The sequence below is a fragment of the Hyperolius riggenbachi genome, chromosome 4 (assembly GCF_040937935.1).
Source record: "Hyperolius riggenbachi isolate aHypRig1 chromosome 4, aHypRig1.pri, whole genome shotgun sequence".
Taxonomy (NCBI): Eukaryota; Metazoa; Chordata; class Amphibia; order Anura; family Hyperoliidae; genus Hyperolius; species Hyperolius riggenbachi.
The window spans coordinates 328,206,089-328,232,167 of NC_090649.1; the positions used below are offsets into that span (position 1 = coordinate 328,206,089).

The 26,079-nt window shown below is 45.3% G+C and overlaps 1 protein-coding gene across 9 annotated transcripts in view; it reads right to left on the reverse strand.

Annotated features, from left to right (window-relative positions):
- Nucleotides 1-1,485: 1,485 nt before the first annotated feature.
- The window catches only part of RNASET2 (ribonuclease T2), a 70,790-nt gene continuing 46,196 nt past the window's right edge, over nt 1,486-26,079 (reverse strand). For all 9 annotated transcript variants that reach the window (XM_068231770.1, XM_068231768.1, XM_068231766.1 and 6 more), the window contains exons 5-10: nt 25,848-25,905; nt 23,774-23,838; nt 21,254-21,367; nt 15,252-15,294; nt 3,904-3,978; nt 1,486-2,419 (exon numbers count right to left, since the gene is read on the reverse strand). In XM_068231770.1, coding sequence (XP_068087871.1) covers nt 2,234-2,419; nt 3,904-3,978; nt 15,252-15,294; nt 21,254-21,367; nt 23,774-23,838; nt 25,848-25,905 — 541 coding nt within the window. In that variant the 3' untranslated portion in view covers nt 1,486-2,233. The remainder of the gene's footprint in view (nt 2,420-3,903; nt 3,979-15,251; nt 15,295-21,253; nt 21,368-23,773; nt 23,839-25,847; nt 25,906-26,079) is intronic.

Consider the following 26,079-nt stretch of genomic DNA (forward strand, 5'->3'; position numbering starts at 1 on the left):
ATTGTGTATTTACATTGTGTTGACACCTCCCACAGTGAATTACAGAGCCTATATTAATGTCACTAACTATCCCTCAGAGTAGCTCAGATTCTACCCCTACCGTAGTTATAGTCAATAGTCATTACCATAGTCGAAGGCCAATTTATTTATTTTTGGGGTGTAGAGTAAAAGGGAACAAATCACTCAAATTATTAACTTCTATATAAAGAAACATCAGAGAGTCCCTGAAAACCCTATGCCAATTTGTGCAAAAGAAGGAGTAACAAGGTTACAGTCTCACCACCATTTTATGAGCAGCACACAGCTAATCAAGAGCAGTTACAGGTGGGAAAATAAAAAGACAAACACAGTAAAAGAAAACATTTATGTACCCAAGTCTCTCTCCTTCCCTCCCACCTGCTATAATCTATTAATTTGACACTGGCAACATGCTTCACTTGCTCCTTAATAATAAACCTCTAGGGCACAGCATTATTATTATTTAGTATTTATGTAGCGCCAACATCTTACACAGCGCTGTACAAAGTATATATACTAACTGTCCCTCGGAGGAACTCACAATCTTTCCCTACCATAGTCATATGTCTATGTATGTATCGTGTAGTATACATATCGTAGTCTAGGGCTAATTTTTAGGGGAAAGCCAATTAACTTATCTGTATATTTTTGGGGATGTGGGATAAAACCAGAGAGCCCGGAGGAAACCCACACAGACACGGGGAGAACGTACAAACTCCTTGGCTAGGATTTGAACTGGGAACCACTTCGCCACCATGCTGCACGATCTTATTGCTAAACTGATAAACCCACTGGACATAAATACTAGGGCTTTGCAGAATTTTAAGTAGTGCTATTGTGCCCACCTAGATCTGCAGTAGATTTGAAAATCGATCATCTCTGATTCCCGGGTGAAATTTGTTTGTTTAAATATGTGTTTCTCTTTTTTACGTTGTATTGCTTATTTTTATTACCTAAATTTGACAGTGTTGCCAACAGCTGTTTCTTAGACATTAATGGTTACTACCAAACATAATACTATTATCGTAAGAGAACAGAGGCGCCAGCAGGATAAAAGGTAATACAAATTTAAAAATTTGCTGGGAGGCAGTGGTGGACTTACCTCCGGAAAGCAAACTCAAAATACTGTCTGAATTAAACAAATACATTTATTATTGGTACCCCAAAAGATGCAACGCGTTTCGCAGGCACAGCCCGCTTCATCAGGCAATAAGATAGGGGACAAACAGTAGCTCGTCAGTAGCACGAATGGCACCTCTGTCAGAGGTGTCATTCGTGCTACTGACGAGCTACTGTTTGTCCCCTATCTTATTGCCTGATGAAGCGGGCTGTGCCTGCGAAACGCGTTGCATCTTTTGGGGTACCAATAATAAATTTATTTGTTTAATTTAGACAGTATTTTGAGTTTGCTTTCCGGAGGTAAGTCCACCACTGCCTCCCAGCAAATTTTTAAATTTTTATTACCTTTTATCCTGCTGGCGCCTCTGTTCTATTACGATAATACTGTGTCCACCCCTGGTGGAGGGGTGACCTACCCCTACTTTCCTGATCTACAGAGAGCGACATCTTAATCCTGAGTGAGGACAGGTCTAATCTCCTCACCTGCATCTACAGTGGTTGCCTAAGAGGTAAGGCCCCGTTCACACTGCACGCGTTTCCAGCCGCGTTTTGGAAACGCGTGCAGGTGGCCAAAACGCACGACATCAGACATTGCATAGAGTGCAATGTCTGATGTTCACACTGCATGCGTTCCGGACCTGTGCGGTCCGGGAACGCATGCTGCACGCAGATTTTGCAAAAACGCGTGGCTGTCCCATTCACTTTTCAGTGATGGGATCAGCCACGCAACGCACACAAACGCGGATGGCCATGCGTTCGTACGCGTTGCGGTCCGCACGCGTTCCGCACGCATGGCCATCCGCATTTCTGATCTGAACGGGCCCTAACCCATGTTTGTGAGTATATTCATCTCACACTTACATTTATCCACGGTTTCCAATACATACTACACTATATTGGGCTCTCGGTGTCTCCTATTTAAACAGAATACTATGTTGCTCTCTATTTTGGGTGTTGGCAAAATGTTGTGATGTAAAAACACATTAATTTTACAGGACAGGAAAAAATTAAGTTAAGTATTTTGGTGAAATACAGCCTAGATTACAATGCAATGTACTGTAATGTCTAAAAAGGCTTCTTTATGGAACAACCACAGCTACTGCACAGGGGGGTAATAGATATTTAATGTCTTATCGCAAACATGTAATTCATCAGAAGATGCTCCCCAGTTAGTCTGTTCAGGCACTGTCAGCTCATCTTCTGAGTGTCCTGTACAGTTTTCCAGATCAAAACTTTTGGTAAAGCATACTTCAATCTGCCCAAGAATTTGATTATCTTCACCCTGAGTATAACAAAAAACAACAGTCATGATTTTGAGCAAACTAAACTTATTCCGTTTTGGCTAACTGCATTTACAGAAGTATTACAGTAACGTACAGCCGTAAATTACACAGTGGGCAAGGAAAACATTTTGAAATAAGATGCACTAAATATACATATCTTATCTGTGCAACTCTTGTTGCAAAGTGAAGAGCTAGTTAAGGTGCCCATACATTGCTAGAGTTTCGCCCAAGAGACAAATCTCTCTCTAAGGCCTAGTGCACACCAGAGCGGTTCGGCTGCGGTTTGCGATCCGCTTTGCGGGTGCAGATCCGCTAGGGTAATGTATTTCAATGGGCTGGTGCACACCAGAGCGGGAGGCGTTTTGCAGAAACGCATACTCCCGGGCTGCTGCAGATTTTGGATTTCGGATGCGTTTCTGCCTCAATGTTAAGTATAGGAAAAACGCAAACCGCTCTGAAAAACTGCACTTCAGAGCGGTTTGCCAGGCGTTTTTTGTTACAGTAGCTGTTCAGTAACAGCTTTACTGTAACAATACATGAAATCTACTACACCAAAAACGCTTCACAAAACCGCAAAATGCTAGCTGAAACGCTACAGAAAAAGAAGAAAAAGCGTTTCAAAATCTGCTAGCATTTTGCGGATCTGCTAGCGGTTTTTGGTATGCACCAGGCCTAATAGAATATGATTAGAGAGAGATCTGTCAGCTGCCCATGCACCACAAGCCGATTCCTGATCAATTTTATTCTGAAATCGATCTGGAATCGGCCTTGTGCGGTGCATCCACCGTCTCGCCGCTGTCCTCTAATGAAAAATGTCACCCGGTGCCCAGTGTAAAGTATACAGTACCTGTCCACGACCTCTGCTTGTCCCTCACTGGCTTCTGGGATTCCTCCTCTGCATACACGCATGCCCCACGTGGTTTCCTAGTAAGGGTGCGTATGTGACGTCACACGTGTGCCCTTACTAGATAACCACGTAGGGCGCTCCTGTATGGATCAAGGAGAGCACCCGGATCAGTGCAGGCCGTGGACAGGTAATGTATACTTTACACTGGTCACCGGGGGGGTACATTTATCATTAGGGAGGACATCGCCAGGGGTTTTGCCGCTTTCGTTACATCGCCATTCCCACCACACACCAGATCAAGCAAGTTGGTCCAAAATCTTGCAGCATGCGGGACGGACAATGCGTCCCGAAATGGGTTGCATTGTCGGTCGGGCATGCACTTGGCGGCACCGATCTTCATCCAATTCGATTATAATAATCGCCAAGTTGCCCGATATATGGCCAACTTTACTTTTTCTGACCACTTCCAGTTTACACCATAATGAACAAAGTTCAGTAAACGGTGTAATGAAAACCAGATATTTTGACATGCTAATATCCAATGTGCTAACATAACAAGCAAGATGGCAACGTTCCACCATGCAAATAGAGAAAAATAATAACACAGCAAAAATCAGCTATGGAAAAAAATATTACCTGCTGTGGAGGAAGACACTGAATTCTTGGCACCACTCCATATGTTTTTACCATAGCATTTTCAATGTCTGATGCCTAGACAGAAAAATTCACTACAATTCAGTTCTCCGTTCAATATTTACTATTGCTAAATCATCCATCTATTTAAGCTGAAAGTCACAGTTTTGACAATTGTGTAACTCTAGTAAGCAGAAAAAGGAAGGGGGTTTACTGGTCAATGACACCACATGAAAAAATTGAAAAACTGAAATATGGGTGCCGCACATAAGTAACCATTTCTCTAATAAGGTTATAGGACATCAGTTGTACAGATTATATAATTGTGTATCAAAGGGTACTTACTGTAGATAACAGTAGTTTATGAATACAGGGAGTACTTTCTTTTCCTACTCTCCTTTAATTTCCTTACTTTTTGCCATCACCGAGCCCTTTTCATTTCACTACATTTAGAGGTACATTTGTATCTTGACTTACCTTCTTTCCCTCTCTTTGACGTCTACTTCAAACACCAAGCAAAGCTGAGGTGATGTTCACATTTCAGGTGCAGTAATTTATTGTTTTTTTAGCATTTTTATCTGGTTGTGCAAACAAGACAGGTAGCAAGGACGTGCTCTCGAGCTCTAAAATGGATTATTTCTTTTTGTTAGGAGTTGAATGAACACAATTTTAAAGAGATACTTAAGCCAGAAAAAAAAAATATGAGTTTTACTCACCTGGGGCTACTACCAGCCCCCTGCAGCAGTCCTGTGCCCTCGCAGCCACTCACTAATCCTCTGGTTCCCCGCTGCCTGCTAGTTTCGTTTTTGCCGACAGGCCTGTCAGGACTGGCCACGCGTAGCTTTTTCCGCATTCCCGACTGCAATTAGCGCTATTGTGGGCCACAACGCGTAAAAAAATACGCGTTGCCGCATATCTATGCGTTCATAATGCGGCAACACATTTTTGTACGCGTTGCGGCCCGCAATAGCGCTAATTACAGTCAGGAATGCGGAAAAAGCTACGCGTGGCCAGTCCTGACGGGCCTGTCGGCAAAAACGAAAGTAGCTGGCAGCGGGGGACCAGAGGATTAGTGAGTGGCTGCGAGGGCACAGGACTGCTGCAGGGGGCTGGTAGAAGCCCCAGGTGAGTAAAACTCATTTTTTTTCTGACTTAAGGTTCACTTTAAGTAACAGGGAGATGGCTGTTGTGCAACCTTCACATCTTAAATTAGTCAAGGTAACTTTTATTTGATTTGTCAACAAAAAAAAAAAAAACATTGCCAACATAAGGCATCATCAGCATATATCGCAAATCAAGTGATGGACTGTGCCGCGCTGCTTATGTAATGGACTGTGTCGCATTAATCATTGGGATGGACTGTGTTGCATTAATCATTGGGATGTACTGTGTTGCATTGCTCTTTGCGAGAGACAGTGTTGCATTGCTCATTGTGATGGACTGTTCTTGCCCATGTGATGGACTGAGTTGCAGTGCTCAGGCGATGGTCTGTGCTGCATTGCTCATTTGATGACCGGTGTTACATAGCTCAGGTGTTGGACTGTGCGGCATTGCACAGGTGATGGACTGGTTTTTTGCATTACAGAGCCACTTCCTCTGCAGACGAGACGAATGGGTACTCCTATACAATTACCCCCAGCTCCTGCGCGCTCCACACCACCTGACACCCCTGTCATCACTTTCAGCAAGTCTCAGCTTACTGCCTGGGAAGCACACTCTGCCCTAAACCCAAAGGACTGGCACTTGTACAACTCGGTGTGGAGCCATGCTCTAATGATCGCAGGTCCTACCCACAGTCCTGGGGTAAGACAGCGCAGGAGAGGCTGTCGCGGAGGAGCTCGAGTCAGACTTCAAAGGAAAGGCCTGAGGTCATCCATTCCCTCAGTCCTGCTTGCAAATGTCTGCTCCCTCCCAAACATGCTAGACAAACTCAGTCTTCTCAGCGACAAGAGGGGCATCAGCAGTCACACACCAATCCTCTGCTTCACGGAAACGTAGCTGCACGACAGCATCCCGGACAATGCCCTCCAACTTCCAGGCTTCAATCTTATCCGGGCTGACCGCGACACTGCCCTCTCTGGGAAAAAGAAGGGAGGCGGCATCTGCTTTTACATCAGCTCACTATGGTGTCCCTCCAGTTCTGCGCTCGCCAGGAAATGCTCGCCAGATCTCGAGCTTCTGTTAATCAACTGTAGACCTCCATACTCACCTAGGGAGTTCTCCTCCCTCGTCCAAGCAGGTGCGTATAGACCACCAGACGCTGACATCAAACAAGCCCTGAGCGGCCTCAGCGATACCATCTCGCAGTGGGAGGCGTCCCTCCCAGACGCGCTGTTCATTGTCATGGGCGATTTCAACAAGGCCAACCTCCGACAAGAGCTCCCGCGCTATTATCAGCATGTCGACTGCCCTACTAGGAATCTAAACACTCTGGATCACTGCTACACGGTCCTGAAAAACGCATACAAAGCAGTCCCGCTCGCAGCTCTAGGCTCATCGGACCACAGCCTCATCCTCCTGATTCCAACCTACAACGAAAACTGGAGACAGCGAAACCAGTCCTGAGATCAACTAAAGTGTGGTCAAGCGAGGCGAAGCTCCAACTTCAGGCCTGCTTCGACAGTACCGACTGCGGAGACGCAAAGAAACAGCGCACAAGTCAGGCAACCTGGACGAGTATAGAGCAGCGAGGAACAACCTCAACAGGGAACTCAGGGCAGCAAAGAAAGAATACTCTGAGAAGCTGAGGCACCATTTTAGCTCAAACGATCCACAAGCCGTTTGGGAAGGGCTCAAGACTGTCACCAATTATAAGCCCCCCCTCAGCACGCCACACCCAGCAACAAGCTAGCCGAAGAGCTCAGTGCCTTCTACTGCAGGTTCGAGAACCAGCCAGAACCAGCAGGGCCCCCAATACCCTGCGCCCCCCTGATGCTGAGTCAGAATCGAGCCCACCTCTGGCGAGGGCAAGCGAGGCCGAGGTCAGGTGCCGTCTGGCCTCACTCAACCCTAGAAAAGCCGCCGGCCCGGATGGTGTGTCACCAGCATGCCTAAAATCCTGCTCGCAGCAGTTAGCCCCCATCCTCTCCTCCATCTATGCAAAGTCCCTACAGGAGGGCAGAGTCCCCAAATGCTTCAAGAGGTCTACAATCATCCCTGTCCCCAAGAAGCAGGGTATATCCGACCTAAATAACTACAGGCCTGTGGCCCTCACCTCGGTCATCATGAAGACCTTAGAAAAAGCAGTCCTGTCCGAACTCAAGAACTCCACGCTCCCCCGACTAGACCCGTTCCAGTTCGGGTACAGAGCAAAAAGGTCCACTGACGACGCCATCAACATCTGCCTAGAGCTCATCAGTGACCACCTGGATAAACCTGACTCATACGCCAGAATCCTCCTACTCTACTTCAGCTCGGCATTTAATACAATCTGCCCTCGCATCCTCCAGAACAACCTGGAGGCACTTGACGTCCACTCGACCCTACGCCACTGGATCACGGACTTCCTGACTGACAGATCACAAGTCGTCAAGCTGGGCAAGATCTCCTCCCAAGTAAGGTCTACTAACACTGGTGCCCCACAGGGCTGCGTCCTGTCGCCAATCCGGTTTTCCCTCTACACCAACAACTGCAGATCCACAGCAGACTCGGTCAAGGTTGTCAAATTCGCTAACGACACCACCATCATTGGTCTTGTGTCCAAAAATGATGAGCAAGAATATCGTCAACAAGTCCACAGAATCTGCCGTTGGTGCAAGGAAAACAGGCTGGTCCTCAACACAGCCAAAACCGTTGAGATGGTTATTGACTTCAGGAAGCAGGCCCCCACCCCACCCCCAATCTTCATTGAAGGCACGGAGGTGGAAAAGGTATCTAGTGTCCGCCTCCTTGGCACCCAGATCACCAGGGACCTGTGCTGGAAGACTCACACGAGCACCACTCAGAGGAAGGCCCAACAAAGACTCTTCTTCCTTCACCAACTGAGGAAGTTTGGGATGGCACAGGAGCTTATGTCAAACTTCTACTCTGCCACTATAGAATCCGTCATCTGCACCTCTAGCCTGGTGTGGTATGCTGGATCCTCAGAGACAAATACAAGCTTCAGAGGGTCATCAGGTCGGCTGAGAGAATCATTGGGAAACCACTCCCTTCACTTGACCTCCTCTACATCTCCAGACTGCGTTCTAGAGCACAAAGGATCGCAAATGACCGCTTACACCCAGGCCACGGTTACTTTAATGTGCTCCCTTCCGGAAGAAGGCTACAGACCATTTCCACCAAGACAGCAAGGCATATGAACTCCTTCTTCCCTGCTGCCGTTAAACTCTTGAGTTCCATTCACTGGCTCCCTCCGTCAGGCCGGTAGTCAGATCATATGGTTCCAACGATATGGGTGATAGGTCATCCACTGGCGGTGTTTCTCTGTTTTTACTGCCACCCGTGTCCCTATTAGTGCCTTACCTTACTCTGCTAAAGCCACACCTATCTTAGCGTACAATTTTTCTGCACTTTTGTGGTTTTACTGTAATGCGTCATCCATTTACTGTTTTTGGTTGCTAGATGTCATGGTTGTTTTTAATGTCTTTGTTGTTGCCTTTTGTGTTGCTCTTTTTGTCACTGAGTTCTCTGTTTGTGCCAAACCCAATTCTGGGCATGACCCAGTCATGCTTGGCGAAATAAACTTGATTCTGATTACATTTATGACAGATAAGGACAGGTCTATGTAACAATAGGTCTACAAGAATAATAACAGAAATATTACAGAAATATTACATCTTCTCATGAATATTGATATAATCAGTTGCAATTGTACATATTTTGTTAAGTAAATACCCAATAGCTGTTGTATTTTAACATAAGGATCAGAGTTAGTTGGTTCAATTGTTATCTTGAGTGTGGAGCAGGACCTGCTGGGATACTGGGGGGCGCCCTGCTAAGTACCCAACATTCGCATCCAAAATACAATACTAATGTATAGAACTACTGTATATACTCGAGTATAAGCCGACCAGAGTATAAGCCCCCCCCCCCCCAACTTTTACCTTAAAAATCGGGATAAAATTAATGACCCGTGTATTAGCCGGGGGTAGGAAAACCGCACCTACTGAGGACCTTTGAGGGTTCTCTGATCACTACATTCAAACAAGTGGGACTTAATAATATTCCCACAGGAGGAGCAATAAGGCAGTTCTAATTGTAGGCAGCTCTGTAAAACTGTAAAATGAGTAAACAAAAATGCTCTGAGTCTAGTTGACCAAATAAAGCCCTGTCCTACCCAGGACAGGTCTCACCTAGATATGGTGTGTGGCTGACTAGAGAGTCATGCGTGGGCTCTCTTGATGTCAGCAGCAGTGCAAGTTGAGTCGCTGGTGTGAGATCCTGGGAGCGGCAGCAGCATTAGCCCCACAGCGAGACCACCAGCTCTCCCCTGACGGTGTAGCAGCAGGGGAGCGGAGTCCGCGTATCACATGCTACTGCCGGTCAAATGCAGGGAATGAGCTTCGTACAGGTTGCTAAGCAACGCCGCGGCTGGAAATGGAATAGCGGGGACTTAAAGGTAGTTTACTGGGCAGTAATAACTCGGCCCCCGGCACCTGTAGAGTGGCGCAGAGTGACAGCATTCACTCGCTGGTTCCCGCTGCAATGATACCTCTTCAGCTTCTCTTTCAGTCTCATTTCTATGATGCACTCCAGTGGCACCTCACATTACGTGTGACTGCAATAGAGACGCTGAAGAGGAATCCTAGGGAACCAGCGAGTGAATGCTGGCACTTCGCGCTCTACAGATGCCGGGGGCAGAGTCCTTATTGCCAAGTAAACTACCTTTAAATCCCCAGATATTCCATTTCCTGCCGCTGCATTGCTTAGAAACCAGCATGACGCTCATTCCCTGCATTTGGCCGGCAGCCGCATATGATATGCGGACTCCGCTCTCCCACTGTAACTTACACCATGAGGGAAAAGCTGGTGGTCTCGCTGTGAGGCTAATGCCGCTGCCGCACCCAGAGCCACAGGATCTCAAACCGGCGACTCAACTTGAAGGTACGCACTGCTGTCTGGGGAGGTACCGGTACACTCGCCGGCAAACACTGACTTGGGCATACCACTGCAGGGGAGGAGGGGGAGACACATACCGGTGGAAACTACAGGTAATCACAGTTCAACACATACCGCTCTGGCGGTGGGTGTGGGAGTCCAAATGCCAGGGACCAGAGATCATTTATTCATAGCTTCACACACAGCGTCACCTCTTCTTAGAAATATGACGCGAGTATAAGTCGAGACCCCCACTTTTGGGACACTTTTTTTGTCCCAAAAACTCGGCTTATACTCGAGGATATATGGTAACTCACGGAAAATATCTATAAAGCTATATATGTAGAGCTATTCACACATCTTAAATTAAACCCCCTACAAAAAATACAATAAGACACCAGAACAGTTCTATAACCTATTGCTTCTATACATATACTTAATTTATTTTCAGATTAGGTTTGCTATGACTAATTTTCTGAGTAGAAACAAAAGTTGATAAGAGTACCTATGTGCAATGTGGTCAATGGTAGTATTCACTGTAAATAGGTGAGTGATGCTGTGGATTAATGTCCCCAAATATTTTTTGCCAACTTCCAATTTATACTACTGTTTTTGGAGAATTGTGGAGGAGACAAGAGTGGCTGGAAAGTTTACAAAAAGCAGAGATAATGTTAATAGCTCCTTTTATGTTTACCATGGAAAAGGGATTTTCAAAGATATTATCACTTTACTGTATGGTGCATAGCAGCAGTCCGCAATCTATTCCTAAACAGCTTATTTGTAAAGAAGGGTATGGTGGTTAAATACAAAACACAACACAGCTGGCATGTGGGGCAGCACAATGGCATAGTGGTTAGCTCGCTCGCCTTGCAGCACTGGGTCCCTGGTTCGAATCCCAGCCAGGGCACTATCTGCAAAGAGTTTGTATGTTCTCTCTGTGTCTGTGTGGGTTTCCTCCGGGCACTCCGGTTTCCTCCCACATTCCAAAAACATACGGATAAGTTAATTGGCTCCCCCTAAAATTGGCCCTAGACTACAGTACTTACACTACATAATATAGACATATGGTAATGGTAGGGATTAGATTGTGAGCTCCTTTGAGGGACAGTTCGTGACAAGACTAATAATATATATATATATATATATATATATATATATATTATATATATATAGATTGTACAGCACTGCGTAATATGTCGGCGCTATATAAATACTAAATAATAAAATAAAATGTGCTGCACTCTGCAAAAAGCAGAGTTTGGGGGGGACCGCAGAGCTGTATAGATGCATCGCTATGCAACAAGAGCAATGCATCTGTTGAGAATTGGGTCTCCGAACTGTCCCTAGCGATTGCAACTGATCACTACAGGGGGCAGTCATTAAAGGTGTCAATCTGCGCATGCGCCAGGAAGCCTGCTCATGCACAGAGAGGACCCCCAGGCTTCCTCTTCCGCAGTCACAGCGCAACTTTCAGCAGAGTCGCCGGATACAATGTAATTGATGGCGGCCAGCCCGGAAGCAGGACCTCTTACCTAAGGGGCTGGCGTCTCCACTTTACCAAATAGCCATGGGTATGCTTATATGCATACCCACATCGTCTGCTCAGGGTTCCTTTAAGGCAGGGGTGTCAAACCCAAATAGATGGAGGGCCAAAATGAAAAACTCAGACAAGGTTGAGGGCCAACAGTCATATTTAACCCCCTCCAATTTGGAGTGAACGTACAGCACCTGACAATTTGCACTGCATGCTATACCCGCGGTGGGGAAAAAAAAACACCTTAGTATAGGTAGGTAGGTAGCCAGGTATAGGTGTCCCCAGTATAGGTAGCAAGGCATAGGTGCACCCAGTATAGGTTAGGCTAGGTAGGTGCCTCCAGTATATGTAGACAGGCATAGGTGCACCCAGTATAAGTTAGCTAGGTAGGTCCCCAGTATAGTTAGTCAGGCATAGGTACACTCAGTATAGGTTAGCTAGGTAAGTGCCCACAGTATAGGTTAGCTAGGTGGGTGCCCCCAGTATAGGTTAGTCAGATATAGGTGGACCCAGTATATGTTAGCTAGGCGAATTCCCCCAGTATAGGTTAGCTAGGTAGGTGACCCCAGTACAGGTTTGTCAGGCATAGGTGGACCCAGTATAGGTTAGCTAGGTAAGTTCCCAGTATAGTTAGCTAGGTAAATTCTCCCTGTATAGGTTAGCTAGGTAGGTGCCCAGTATAGTTTAGTCAGGCATAGGTACACTCAGTATAGGTTAGCTAAGTAAGTGCCCAGTATAGTTAGCTAGGTAAATGCTCCCAGTATAGGTTAGCTAGGTAAATGCCCCCAGTATAGGTTAGCTAGGTAGGTGCCCAGTACAGGTTAGCTAGGTAAATGCCCAGTACAGGTTAGCTAGGTAAATGCCCAGTTCAGGTTAGCTAGGTAAATGCCTAGTACAGGTTAGCTAGGTAGGTGCCCATTATAGGTTAGCTAAGTAAGTAGCCAGCCTTAGCCTCCACCTCCTGGAGTCGGCGGCCCATCCTGCATTGAAGTCCGCTCCCCCGATCCTCTTTGTTGCATGCCTGGCGGCGCAGCATGCAGCACAGGCATCAGCAGTGACGCTAAGGCATGCCCCTGATGACGCTACAGCGAAACCGGTCGGGCTTACGGATGGTAGATGAGATGGCACTCCACTGATCTGCGATAAGCTTGTCAATTTGAAGGGTCCCTGTCACAAGGGCCCGAAAGTGAGTATTCATACTGCAATTATTCTTTGGATGTGCAATAAATGTGTTTGTTTTAATGGAGTACAATTAGATCTGCTCTGGCTATTATCTGTTTTTATGCTGGGAGCTGTGATTGCTATGGTAAAGAGGAGATCAGCGATTCTGAAGCTCTGAACCTTGAAAGGAAAGAGTGGGGATTGTTGTGATGATCGTTCTGGAGATCGCATCAGTGAAATTGAGCCTTTAAGACCTTATAATCTGGGTCTCTCCAGATATTGGTAAGCCTGCACTTTGAATGGTGTTTGGTGATGGAACTGTGAGCCTTAAATTCCATACAGTGCTGAAGTTTTTGAGGAGAATTACTGGTGAAGTCTAGCTGAGGACTTTTTACTTCTTGGCAGCGTATGGGACATTATTATATCTCCAATATATACCAATATATGTATGTTTACTGACATGTTTCGGATGCACACTGGTCCTCAGTCAAAGCATTGCTATGACTAAGGACCAGTGTGCTTCCGAAACATATCAGTAAACATGTTGTGCCATTTTATACGATTTCAATAAAGGCTTATATTGCTAAAAACCATTGAGTGGAGCCCCACTTCTTCAAACTTTTTTATATAGAACATTGCATAATTCTCTAATATTTGCAATTTCATGCCACACTGTTTTTTAAACTATAGCATAAGCAGAACTAATGACATTTTCAACTTCCCAGGAGTACAAATGTTATGTAAATCTGTCCTGACTGTTTCTTTGATGTATAAATGCTCCAAAAAGCAACAACCAAATAGGTTGTAAAGCTCAGAGAAGCTCTTTTGTATAGATAAAAACTGAAATTTCTTAACTCTTCCTGTACTGGAGACAATATCTGTGCTGCTAATGTTCTACTTCTTAGCTGTACTACATACAAATCATATGATACATTTATTTTCACTTCAGATTCCCTTTAAACAAGGCAGCTTCTATAACCATTTTGGTCATCCTAGCTAAGAACGAATGCACACAAAAAAAAATAAATAAAAAAAAATTGGAAATTACAGGTAGTCCCCGACTTAAACATCCAACTCAGTAACTAGTAGCCCGCCGATACGAACAGCCCGAAAATGAATACGAAAAAAAATGGGTAAAAAAAAGAAACTAGAAAAAGACCTTGTAGTTTTTGAGAAAATGGATTTTAAAAGATTCAAATAAAAATGTTTTTTAAACTTGGTACACTGCTGTGGTATGCTATACTATATAGCAAGTTCCACATACACCTTTTATACATTTTAAAGCAAACCTGTGATCCAGTGCTGGGGGACCCTCTGGAATGTTGCGTGAATTACGTTAAAGCAATTCAATTTCAAAATCGTTAATTATATATAATCGTAATTGCAAAAAACTTTACGTGAAATTCACTTAAAGGGAGATTCAGGCCTCGTTCACATCAAATGCGGTGCTGTACGTTTTTCCCCACTGCGGATGTGTGCGTTTTTTTAGTGCAGGGCAAAAACAATGCATTGCTATTCGTCTCGTTCACATCTATGCGTTTCCAACGTACGCGTTTTTGAAACGCATAGATGCATGCATATGTGTGCGGAACGCGAACAAACGCATAGCAATGAAAGTCAATGGAAACGCAGATGGCCGCATGACCATGCGTTTTTTTATGCGTATTTGGCGATGCGTTTGGGGATGGACAACGAGAAATGTCCAGGTGTCCAAAAACGCATACTAAATAAAGACGCACACAAACGCATTTAAAAACCGCGTACAAATGTACGCGTTTTGTCCATGCGTTTTCTGATGCGTTTCCCAAGCACACCAAACGCAGAATATATGAACGAGGCCTTAAAGGAGTCAGCAGGGGGATATGAGGACAATAAGTGCTACTTACCCGGGGCTTCGCCCAGCCCCAAGCTCCCAGCATGTCCCTCGCTGCAGCTCCGTGGGGAGCCGTTCGTCTGTGAAGCTTCCTGGTCCCGGGGATGACATCAGGCAGACCTGGACAGCGCCTGCGCGAGCGGCGCTGTCAATCACCGCCACGTGGAACGGAGCATTCTGCGCAGGCACAGAACTACTGCGCTGTATGCTCCGAACCAAGTGGTGGTGATTGACTGCGCCGCTCACGCAGGCGCAGTACAGACTGACCTCCAGGTCGGCCTGATGTCATCGCAGGGGACTGGAAAGCTTCACAAGCGAACGGCTCACCGCGGAGCTGCAGCCCTCCGGCCAGCATCAGTGACCCCAGTTAATAGTCCGGTTGCCACCAGTTGGCGGCTACCGTGCATGCGTGGCCAAGCAAGTGCACCGATTGCGTTCCCACGGTCGGGAGTGCTCTATGCATGCGCAATAGCGATTTCCATGTACTTAGCACGGGTTGCCGCTGCTGGCTGGAGGAACTTGGACCAGTGTCGTGGGCACAGGAGGACTCCATGGGGCTGCAAGAAGACCCAGGTAAGTTAAAATCATTTTTCTAAGTTCACTTATGATTTCCTTTGAGCAAAATTAGCACACTGCGATCAAGTAGGAACTGTGTCTAAATATGTATAAAAGAACAGGTGTGCTACAGGTACATGAAAATTAATGCTTATGCATATTTTAAAACCGCATACATTTTTAGCGTTATACCTTATATGTTTGTGCTGGCTTGATTCCAAACTTTTCAAGAACACTAAAAAAAAAAAAAAAAAAAAAAAAGAGAACATAAGATATCTAAAACAATTATCAACGTTATTTCAGCCTTACTAAAGAAAACATGCGAGTTAAAAAAGAGAGACAAACAGATACTTCCCTCAGTAAAAGGAAGCCTCTGCATCCGTTCCAGTGCCGGGACCCCTGAAACTCTTGTGCGAGAATGGCCGCACTATGCAGGCGCAGTACAGCTCATCCCTGTGCAGTAGCATGGAGCCACCACTTAGTGGCTTAGTGGAAAGAGACAAGCCTGCTTGACTCCCAGCCCAGATGCAAGCCATCTGCTCCTGCACAGTGTGGCCAAGCTCCATGGACAGGCTTGCAGGTGTCTCAGCCCTGAAACCACAAGGAGGAGGAAGATGAGGAAGCTCCTGAATTATCCAGAGGCTTCCCTCTACCTAAGTACCCATTTGGGGCACTTTTTTTTTTTACTACAGATTTCCTTTAAAGCGGGATTTTCACCATAAAATTCAAATTTCAATAGTTACTGGTCTGAATGTGATAAAGATGCTAATCCTGCATTCAAAACGTTATCTGCTGTATGGTTTAGAGTTATCACATACCTTAGGAACACTGGCCCTTTAATAGCCATTGTCAAACAGCTGCATGCTGGGGGGGGGGGGAGGGGGTCTTTTCATCTATAATATATTCATCCTCTTCCCTTTATTTCCCCCTCCTACTAATGCCATAATACACTTCCTAGTATAGACCTCAGTGGGAGTGTCTGACTCTGGGAGGAGGGCGGGTAGCGCATACACAATTAGCAAGTGGAGTAAAAAAAAGTGTGAGGGAGGAAATTATGTCAGGAGGTCAAAGGTAACCAATATGCAAACTGCCTAGAATAGGATTCTCTGCTTTTCCTTTCTAAAATTCACAGTAATCATAAAGTGGACAGTGCAATACATCTGTTATGTAAGTAGAACTAGTATTTATCTACTTATATATGTGTTTTTTTTTTTATTTCTAGGTTAGCATGGGTGTCACTTGTTCTTTAAAAAAAGATCCCTCTAAACGAAAGCTGTCAAAAAAAAAATTAAATAATAATGTTAACATTTCATAGTGCTTTTCTCAAGTCTGGCTCCAAGCTCCTGGCTGAGTTATAGCCACAAAGAGTGCTCTTGATAGATCACATCATCAGTCTGACATATCTGACAGTGAACACTAAAAACAACAGGATAGGTAAGCTACATAAGTAATTTCTTATTGGTTGATTATTATCACAATGTGACTTGTATTACTTTGTGTTCTTGTACTATGGGTTCCCCTCACACACAGGAAACCTCCCTCTTCCATCATGTCCCCCTGAGGGCCCGTTCAGATCACAAATGTGGATGGCCATGCATGCGGAATGCGTGCGGACCGCAATGCGTACGAACGCACGCCACTTGCGTTTGTGTGCGTTGCGTGGCTGATCCCATCACTGAAAAGTGAATGGGACAGCCGCGCGTTTTGACAAAATCTGCGTGCAGCATGCGTTCCCGGAACGCATGCAGTGTGAGCATCAGACAGTCTGATGTCGTGCGTGTCTGCCTCCTGCACGCGTTTCCTAAACGCGGCTGGAAACGCGTGCAGTCTGAACGGGCCCTGATACAGATGAGCTTTAACCAATTCCCTACCCTAGGGTTTTCCCCCTTAAAAACCAGAGCAATTTTGTACATTTCACACTCACATTCATTAGCCAATAACTTTATTACTACCCATCACACCTACATTCTCTATACCTTTTTTTTTTTGCCACCAATTAGGCTTTCTTTAGCTTGTACTTTTGCTAAGAATTATTTTATTTTGTATGCATTTTAAAGGGAAAAAAGAAGAAAAATGGAATAAAATAACAATTTCTCTGTTCACCAAGTACAATTTGAAAATAAACAGTGTTACTGTAGAAAAAGACTTCAAATTTTATTGATCTGTTTATGCCATTTATTTTAACACTTAAAGAGAACCTGTAACAAAAAAAAAAGTTCCCCTGGGGGTACTCACCTCGGGAGGGGGAAGCCTCAGGGTCCCAATGAGGCTTCCCCTTCCCCTGTAGCTGCAGGCAGTCCAGCGCTGGCTCCCCCGAAGTGTCCCGGAATCCTCCCTCGACAAGGCTGATGAGCGCCAATTTATTTAGCCTTCCTGGCTCCAGCAGGGGAGCTGTTGCAGCTCTCCGAGCCGAGAGCCGATACTGCGCCTGCGCTGTAGCCAGGAAGGTAAATATTTACATCCCCGCTGTTCGGGGAGCTTTAGCGCCGCCGCCGTGGGACTGAGGAGGACGGGTGAAGCCTCAATAGGATACGGTGGCTTCCCCTACCCGAGGTGAGTACCCCCCCAGGGGAGGTTTCTTTCGTTACAGGTTTTCTTTAAATTGTGTTGTTGGTACAATGTATGGTGAAGATATGTTATTTTGAAATAAAGGTATTTTTTCATTTATACATCAGGAAAAATGCCACAAGTAGACATGAAGGGCTATTCAATCATGGGTAATTGGCAATATACATACAAGTGCAGGTTGGTTGAAATTTTCCCAAATCCTCGATAATAAAACCAATGTCCCTGCGTGTACTGTCTCTGTGTAGCTGGGTCCGTGCTTTTTGCTACTGCGGACCCAGCCTCACAGAGACAGGAGGACAGGGACGGGGCCAGGCGGGCGTGTGAGCGGGCGGCCGGGTGTGCGGCGGGTGCGCGTGCGCAGTACATGCGGTGGTGAAAAACACAGACCCTAGAGCCCGTTATTAAACTAGTTTGGGTCTGCTAGTTTAACCATAATTTTGAAAATGACTTTTTTTTGCTCTATCTACATACAGCTATTATACATACAGTACATACAATACACTTCCGACAGGCATCTGCACTGCGGAATACAGTCTGCCACCTCTGTGTTGTGCCTCTCCTCCGTCAATCCAGCTGGTGTCAGTGTGTCTCCAGGTGGAGACTTGTAGGAAGGAGCCTAGAGACACGCTGATGCCAGCTGGATCCACGGAGGAGAGGCACCATACGGAGGTGGCAGTCTGTAGTCCGCGGTGCAGCCGCCTGTCGTAAGTGTATTGCGTGCCTATCCTTTACGTATGATAAACAGCCTTTTACTCCTTGAGGATACATGCTAAGCTATTTGAATAGCCAGAGAGTGGACCAGAAATCAGGAGGATTAACCTTCCTGGTGGTATGGACGAGCTCAGCTCGTCCATAGCCGCTGTGTCTGATATCTCTAGCCCTGCTGGGCCGATTTGCTTCAAACAAACTGCGCCACACGCAGCTAGCACTTTGCTCAGCGGCGATCGCCCGCCCGCACGCAGTGGCGGAAGAGCCCCCCCCCGCCAGAGACCTGCGCTGCCCGGACTAAACACTTTAGGGCAGCGCAAAGGGCTGGATCTGAGGCGTCTGACGTCAGGACGTTGGCTGACGTCCATGACGTCAGCCCGATCGTCGCCATGGCGACGGGGTAAGCGTAACAAGAAATCCCGCTCTCTGCGGGATTTCTTGTTACTTGTGATCGCCGAAAGCGATCAGAAGGGCGCACCTTGTGCGCCCTCTAGTGGGCTTTCATGCTGCCAACTTTCAGTTGGCAGCATGAAAAGAAAAAAAAAAACAACATGTAAAAAACCCTGCCGCCGCCACCCGGACAATTTAAATAGAACGTCAGGGTGGTTAAAGAAGAGTACCTTGAGTACAGTTACAGTATAATGCAAGCGTTCTACTGATGAGTGCACTCAAAAAGGGGGGAAAGCTTTTTGTAATTCCCTGGAGGTGGGCATATCCCAGTGGAGTGCTGCATGTGGGATACAGATTCTACTGTCTTAAAAATAAAACCGCATATAGTGCTGATTACTTTAGTTTTCAGGGTTCACTTGTATCACTTCTGTAATGGGGGACAAGTGGAACTGAGCGCAGTTGATTTTGGTCTTCGATTTATGTGGTGCTTAACCACTTGAGGACCGCAGTCTTTTCACCCCTTAAAAAATTCTTACACTAAAAAGCATACCATTCTATTCATTATGTTCCTGTGCAGTCCAGCTAGCTCCCATCCTTACCTCCATCTGCAATAGGCCCCTAGCGGAAGGCGGAGTTCCCGCTTGCTTCAAAAGGTCTACAATTATCACAGTCCCCAAGAAACCAGGAAACGCTGAAAACAACAACTTCAGACCCGTAGCCCTCACTTCCATCATCATGAAGGTTCTCGAACGTCTTGTTCTTGCTGTCCTGAAGAGCTCCACCGATGCCCTCCTCGATCCTCATCAATTCGCGTATAGGGCGAACAGGTCAGTTGAGGATGCCATCAATGTCAGCCTGGCGTACATCACAGAGCATCTCGACAGACCTGGTTCCTATGCCAGAATCCTGCTCTTGGACTTTAGCTCGGCCTTCAACACCATTCGCCCAGACATTCTGCTCAACAACCTGGTGCAACTTGAGGTCGACCCATCCCTCTGCAGGTTGGTCGGGGACTTTCTCACGAACACAGCAAGTCAAACTCGGTAACTGCTCCTCCAGTGTGAGAACCACCAACATAGGGGCACCGCAGGGGTGTGTACTGTCCCCACTTCTGTTCTCCCTTTACACCAACAATTGCACCTCTACTGCTGACTCCGTTAAGATCTTCACATTCGCGGATGACACAACCATCATCGGTCTCATCAGCAGCAACAAAGAGCAGGCCTTCCACAGTGAGATTGAGAGGATCTGTAACTGGTGCAAGGAAAACAATCTCGTCCTCAATGCATCCAAGACTGTTGAACTAATTGTAGACTTCAGAAAACTCCCTCCCGCCCTTCCACCAGTCCTCATTGAGGAGACTGAAGTCTCCAGGGCTCCAAGTGTTCGGTTCCTGGGCACCACCATCACCAGTGACCTAAGATGGGGGCAAAATACCACCAGAATCCAGAAGAATGCCCAGCAGAGGCTATTTTTCCTGCGCCAGTTGAAGAAATTCGGCATCCAGCGTGTTATGCTCACCAGTTTCTACTCCGCAACAATTGAGTCCATCCTCTGCTCCTCCACCATTGTCTGGTATACGGGGGCCAACGCTAGAGACAAGTACAAACTTCAGAGAGTAATTAGCGCTGCGGAAAAGATCATTGGCACGACCCTGCCCCCTCTCGATCTCCTCCACGCTGCCAGAATGATGAAAAGAGCCAGCAGGATCTCCCAAGACCTCTCCCACCCAGGAAGCCACTTCTTTGAGCCCCTCCAATCAGGCCACCGCTTCAGAGTAGTCCGCTCCAGAACCACGAGGCACAGAAACACCTTTTTTCCCCAGGCAATCCTACTCCTGAACACTCCCCCCCCCCCCCCCCCGCACACTTCTCCCACCTGGCTCCCTCAAGCTTAGCCCATGTACAATGCAGTTCTCCAGTCGCCAACACTGACTCTAGCCGCCGCCTGTAATAATGCACTATGCACCAATGCCATGCTGATATACCTGAAAATGCATGTATTTATATATGTATGTCCTATGTCTTTTTGCTCTCTGCCATTGCCATGTGTATTACAATCAATTCCGGGAGCGCCAACAGCGCACTCGGCGAATAAAACCGATTCTGATCTTTATTGAGGTAAGCTATCTCAAACCTAATTTATTTTATAGATTTTAATTAATGTTATTATTGGGCCCCTTTTCATCCTGTTTGTGCATTTAATACCCCCTCCCCCCTCTGTCTCAGGGTAGGGGATACCCTTGGACCCCATCTACAGGTTCCTGTGACCATTTTTTCGTTGAAAGGTTCGACCATTACCGGCTGACCAGGACCCCCGAGTGGAGTCTAGTTTTTTGATCTTCCCCTGCCTGCAGTGGTTGGTTGCGCCATTGCAACCTCCCTTTGTGAATATCCTCTGTATACTATTTCTTATTTCATATATTGAGTGTGATGTACTGCACCATTTGGGCTTCCTTTGTCTCTGTTTTTTTTTTTCGTTTAGGGTGACAGCTCACCCCTCCTTTTTATCAACTCATGTTATGGTACCTGGTAAGATCCATGTGTGTATACAATTCAAGGCCTTTGCTGAAATATTTGTGCTGAGTGTCCAAACATGGTAAGGATGCTGCACAGGTTCCATGCTTTTGCCACTCATGCTTCCTGCACAGAGAAGAAAATAAATCAACCCACAGATCTGGACAAAACATCATACAGTAGAATAAAACATGTATGTCAACTATGAAGAATAACAAGCATCAACTGATTAAGTGGTTCTGAATAGTAAAAGAACCCTAATTACCTGAAAACTGGGTTCTTAACCACTTTGGTACCAGCAGCCTCTGCCCCCTTAAGGACCAGAGGCTGCCGGTACAGTAAAACTGCGCTTCCCGACGAATCGCCGCAAAAATCCGCTGCTCCCGACGGTCACGCCGCTCTGTCCCCACCGCAGGCATGACTCTCTGCCATCTCTATGACGGCAGAGCGCTGTGCACCGGTCAGGAGCCGCTTTCATTAGCTCCTGACTGTCAATCAATGTAAGCCAATGGGATTGGCTTACAGTGATGACAGGGCCAGGAGCCAATGAAAACAGCTCCTGACCGGCTCACAGTGCTCTGCCATCATAGAGACGGCAGGGCGAGCAAATTGCGGCGGAGACAGAGCCGCACCAGGGTCGTGATTGACGGTAAACGGCGGGTACGCGTAGTTAATGCACCACCTGTTGGACGTAGATTCGTACTGCATCAGTCCGAGACCGGTTAAGAGCAACAGCATTTTCAAACAGTTATGCGACACTTGTTTACCTTTACTTTCAAGAAGGTCTGTAAAATCAGCCTAGTGCACTAATCTGTCTCTCATACTCTGTTCTCATTTAAACTGCTGTAATGACATCTGCTGTAATGGCATGTTCACACAAGTGTAGTGCACCACTTCTACACTGAAATTCTGTTTTACATCTGTTTTATCACAACAGTGAAAATAACATAATGAATAAAATGGCCCCTCCCCCCCCCCTTTTTTTTTTTTTACAATATTCACTTATAAATTATTTAGTCAGTAATATTCACTTATAAATTATTGACTAAGTGTTTGCCAATTGTAAAATCTTTTCTCCGATTTTCATTCTGAAATATATCACTGGTGGTGACATCTTTAGTTCTGCCAGGTGATCTGTATGGAATGTGTGTTACTGAGAGTTCTATGCACAGAAGGAGATATTGCTTACTTGGCTGTTGTAAAAAGCTGTTATTTCCCACAATGCAATGAGGTTCACAGTCAGGACCATGACATCACACTGTAGGAGGGGTTTCACCACAATATCAGCCATACAGAGCCCCATGATGATCCATTTGTGAAAAGGAAAATATTTTTCACGGGAAAGGGGGTATCAGCTACTGACTAGGATGAAGTTCATTCCTTGGTTAAAGTTCCTCTTTAAAGAGACTCCGTAACAAAAATTGCATCCTGTTTTTTATCCTCCTACAAGTTCCAAAAGCTATTCTAATGTGTTCTGGCTAACTGCAGCACTTTATACTATCATTGTCTCTGTAATAAATCAATGCATCTTTCCCCTGTCAGACTTGTCGGCCTGTGTCTGGAAGGCTGCCAAGTTCTTCAGTGTTGTGGTTCTGCTATGAACTCCCCTTTATGCACACTGCCTGTGTGTTATTTAGGATTAGAGCAGCTTCTCTCTTCTCTCTCTTATCTTTTACAAGCTGGATAAATCGTCCTCTGAGCTGGCTGGGCTTTCACATACTGAGGAATTACAAACAAGGGCAAAGCTGTTTGCAGGAAGAAAAGAGCAGCCTGAAACTTCAGTGCATGGGGGAAAGAAACACACAAATGATCTCTTGAGATTCAAAAGGAAGGCTGTATACAGCCTGCTTGTGTATGGATGTATTTTCTATGTGTGGACATACTGTACATCAACCTACTTCCTGTTTTGGTGGCCATTTTGTTTGTTTACAAACAAACTTTTAAAAACTGTTTTTAACCACTTTTAATGCGGCGAGGAGCGGCGAAATTGTGACAGAGGGTAATAGGAGATGTCCCGTAACGCACTGGTATGTTTACTTTTGAGCGATTTTAACAATACAGATTCTCTTTAACCAATCCACGAAAACTGATCTCCCTAAATTAACTAATGGTCTAGTTACAGCAAAATCCATAGTCCACTACTCCATACTCCTTCTTGACCCATCTTTAGACTCTGACATGATTGTTTTACCTTCTGAATCTACTTACGTGAAATAATAATCACTATTAATGACACTCCAATAAGTTAATCTCCTGAAGTTCATTGCCAAGACTAGCTCTTGACTCCGCTCTCTCAAAACTCTACTTACACCAATCACCTTCTGTCATCTTTAACTAAAATTATCCTTCACCTTTTATGCTATGTACCTCCTATGCACCGCCAGGCTTGCTGTATGGATGCATTATCTGTAGTATCCTTGTTTGTTTCAGGTTATTGCACAGATAGGCTTTCTGTGTGACAGAAATCGTTTGTGGCTTACATATAAATGGTACTATCTGAAGTTCTATTTAACTGCGGAAATAATTATTTACCAGAGTTGAGAATGATTTGGATGAAGCACATCAGGCCACCACTTGTTCATATCTGTTAGAATGTCCTGCAAGAAAAGCAAAATAATAACTGTAAATAAATAAATGAACAACCCCCAAAAACTTAGTGCACAAAATAACACTGAGTGTGTGTGTGTGTGTGTGTGTGGTGTGGTGTGGTGTGGTGTGCGTGTGCGTGCGCGCACACACACACACACACACACACACACACACACACACACGCAATTTTGAACCTTTTGTAAATTTTATAATACCGATATTTCTTGGAGAGTGGGAAACATTTGTTGACCTAATCAGGTAAAAGGGTGGATTCTCTATCCAGTTTTGATTTGTTTGGGATTATTTTTATTGGTATCATTACATTGGTCATGTAATCTGATGAGTCGTGTTGACGAAACCGGTAGGGCGGGGCCTTAGGCACGGAGTGTGGAGACGCTGAGCAACAAGGCGGCGGAGAGGACGTCCATTGTTTTTGTATATGCGCATTATCTTTGAGCAAATGTGAGTGCACTACTGTATTGTTTTTAAACTATTAAAATAGAATTACGCTATGTCAGCCATGTCTTTTGAGTCTAAGGTGCTGGTAACACTGTGAACACCTCAAGACATAAGAAAGCGAGCATTGCTGGTCAATACAGGATCAGCCAGCATATCTGGTGAGCGAGGATTTTATCTATATCACAATATCACGGAGGTGTGGACATACTGGTTAGACACGTGTGCAGCACTGGTGGTTCAAGGGTGACCTATGATAGCAGGATCACGCTATGTTATCTTTGTGTTTCTGAGTGACACACAGGAAGAAGTTTTGCGGAGGTAAAGAATCTACATCTAAGCATGCCTGTTTGCTGATCTGTGGATAAATCAGCCACTTTTGCTGGTAAGGGTATTTTTGTCAAGCTTTGAGAAGACCCTGTATGGTTTAACAACGGACTGCCGGGTTCTGGGACTGTTTTTAGGCATTCTGGATATAATCTCTGAATATATGGTTTCATTTTCAGTGAACTGTCAATAGCAATTCTGTTCATGTTGACCCACAGACTGGTAACATTAGGTCCAGTTATATGTATTCTATTTTCACAGGTGGACTTTGTTACAGATTGTGGCCCAAGCCACAACTTGATGTTACTTCAATAGGGGGATCTTTCTGTTTATGTGTTCTGAGCGTTCTGAATGAATGCATACTAGATCTGTATAGTAAGTAAATGTTCATGTATGTGGGGTAGAGCGCTCCACCTTATCGGATTCCATGTAATCTGTTGGATTCAGTTATTATCAGAGTGGTCACTCTGCATCCTGTATCATCACTTATCATCATTGTTGCTTAAGCACTGTCCATTCAGATGAATTGGTATTATCACTTATCGCCGTTTAGCGTTGTTTGCGTAACCGCCGCATTTCAATACCAATTTTTGCCATTGACTGCCCAGCGCTTAGCCGATCCTGCTGCCATGCTTTCATGTTTCATGAAAAAGTGAATTGCATATGGGGTTACAGTATGTGTTTTAAGTACAGGTTGGGTGAAGGTATACAGAAAAAGACCACCCCAGCCCAATGTAAGAAGACTGAAAGACCCTGGATTAGAGCACTCCTTTAAACCATGTAATGCTAGCAAGTGCCATCAGTACAGGATATACCCAGAAAAACTTGGAACTTCACTGTAAACACTTTTTGAAATGGTGTGTGTTTCAATTTGTTAGACTTGCTCTTTATGCCCATTTGACAGACTTTCTCACTTACTGGGCCAGCTGTATCAAAGTCACTGCAAGGAAAGTTGAAGCAACACTGGTGCAAACATTGAGCAATTGCTCAGAGCAAGCAGTTAGAATCCTTTGATCTTGACGCAGGCTACACTTTTGCTCTACATTTAGTTACACGGGTGTTGATAAATATGCCCAAGGGTCTAATGATTAAGGCATTACTCAAGTTACAATAGTTAAAATTCTTGTGGCTGGAAGGAAATTATTTCCGATTTTTACTCTTTAGCTGAACTGTGTAACAGTGCTATGTGGACCAGTATAGGTTGGATTAAATCATTGCAGTTCTGAGCATTTACCTGTATTTCAGAGCAGTCAAATGGCCAGGAATTATTGCAGGACTGTGACTTATCTGTCCTAGAAAAAAAACATAAAACAAATATGAAAACTGTCATAACTAAACGAATACAACATAAGTATGCAAAACAAGTTGAGCCAGTACAAATCCCAAAGTCCATTCAATGTATTATTTCTGTATTTTTACAAAGAGTGAATAAGGGCAGTTTCAGTCAGATCATTCCTATAGCAATG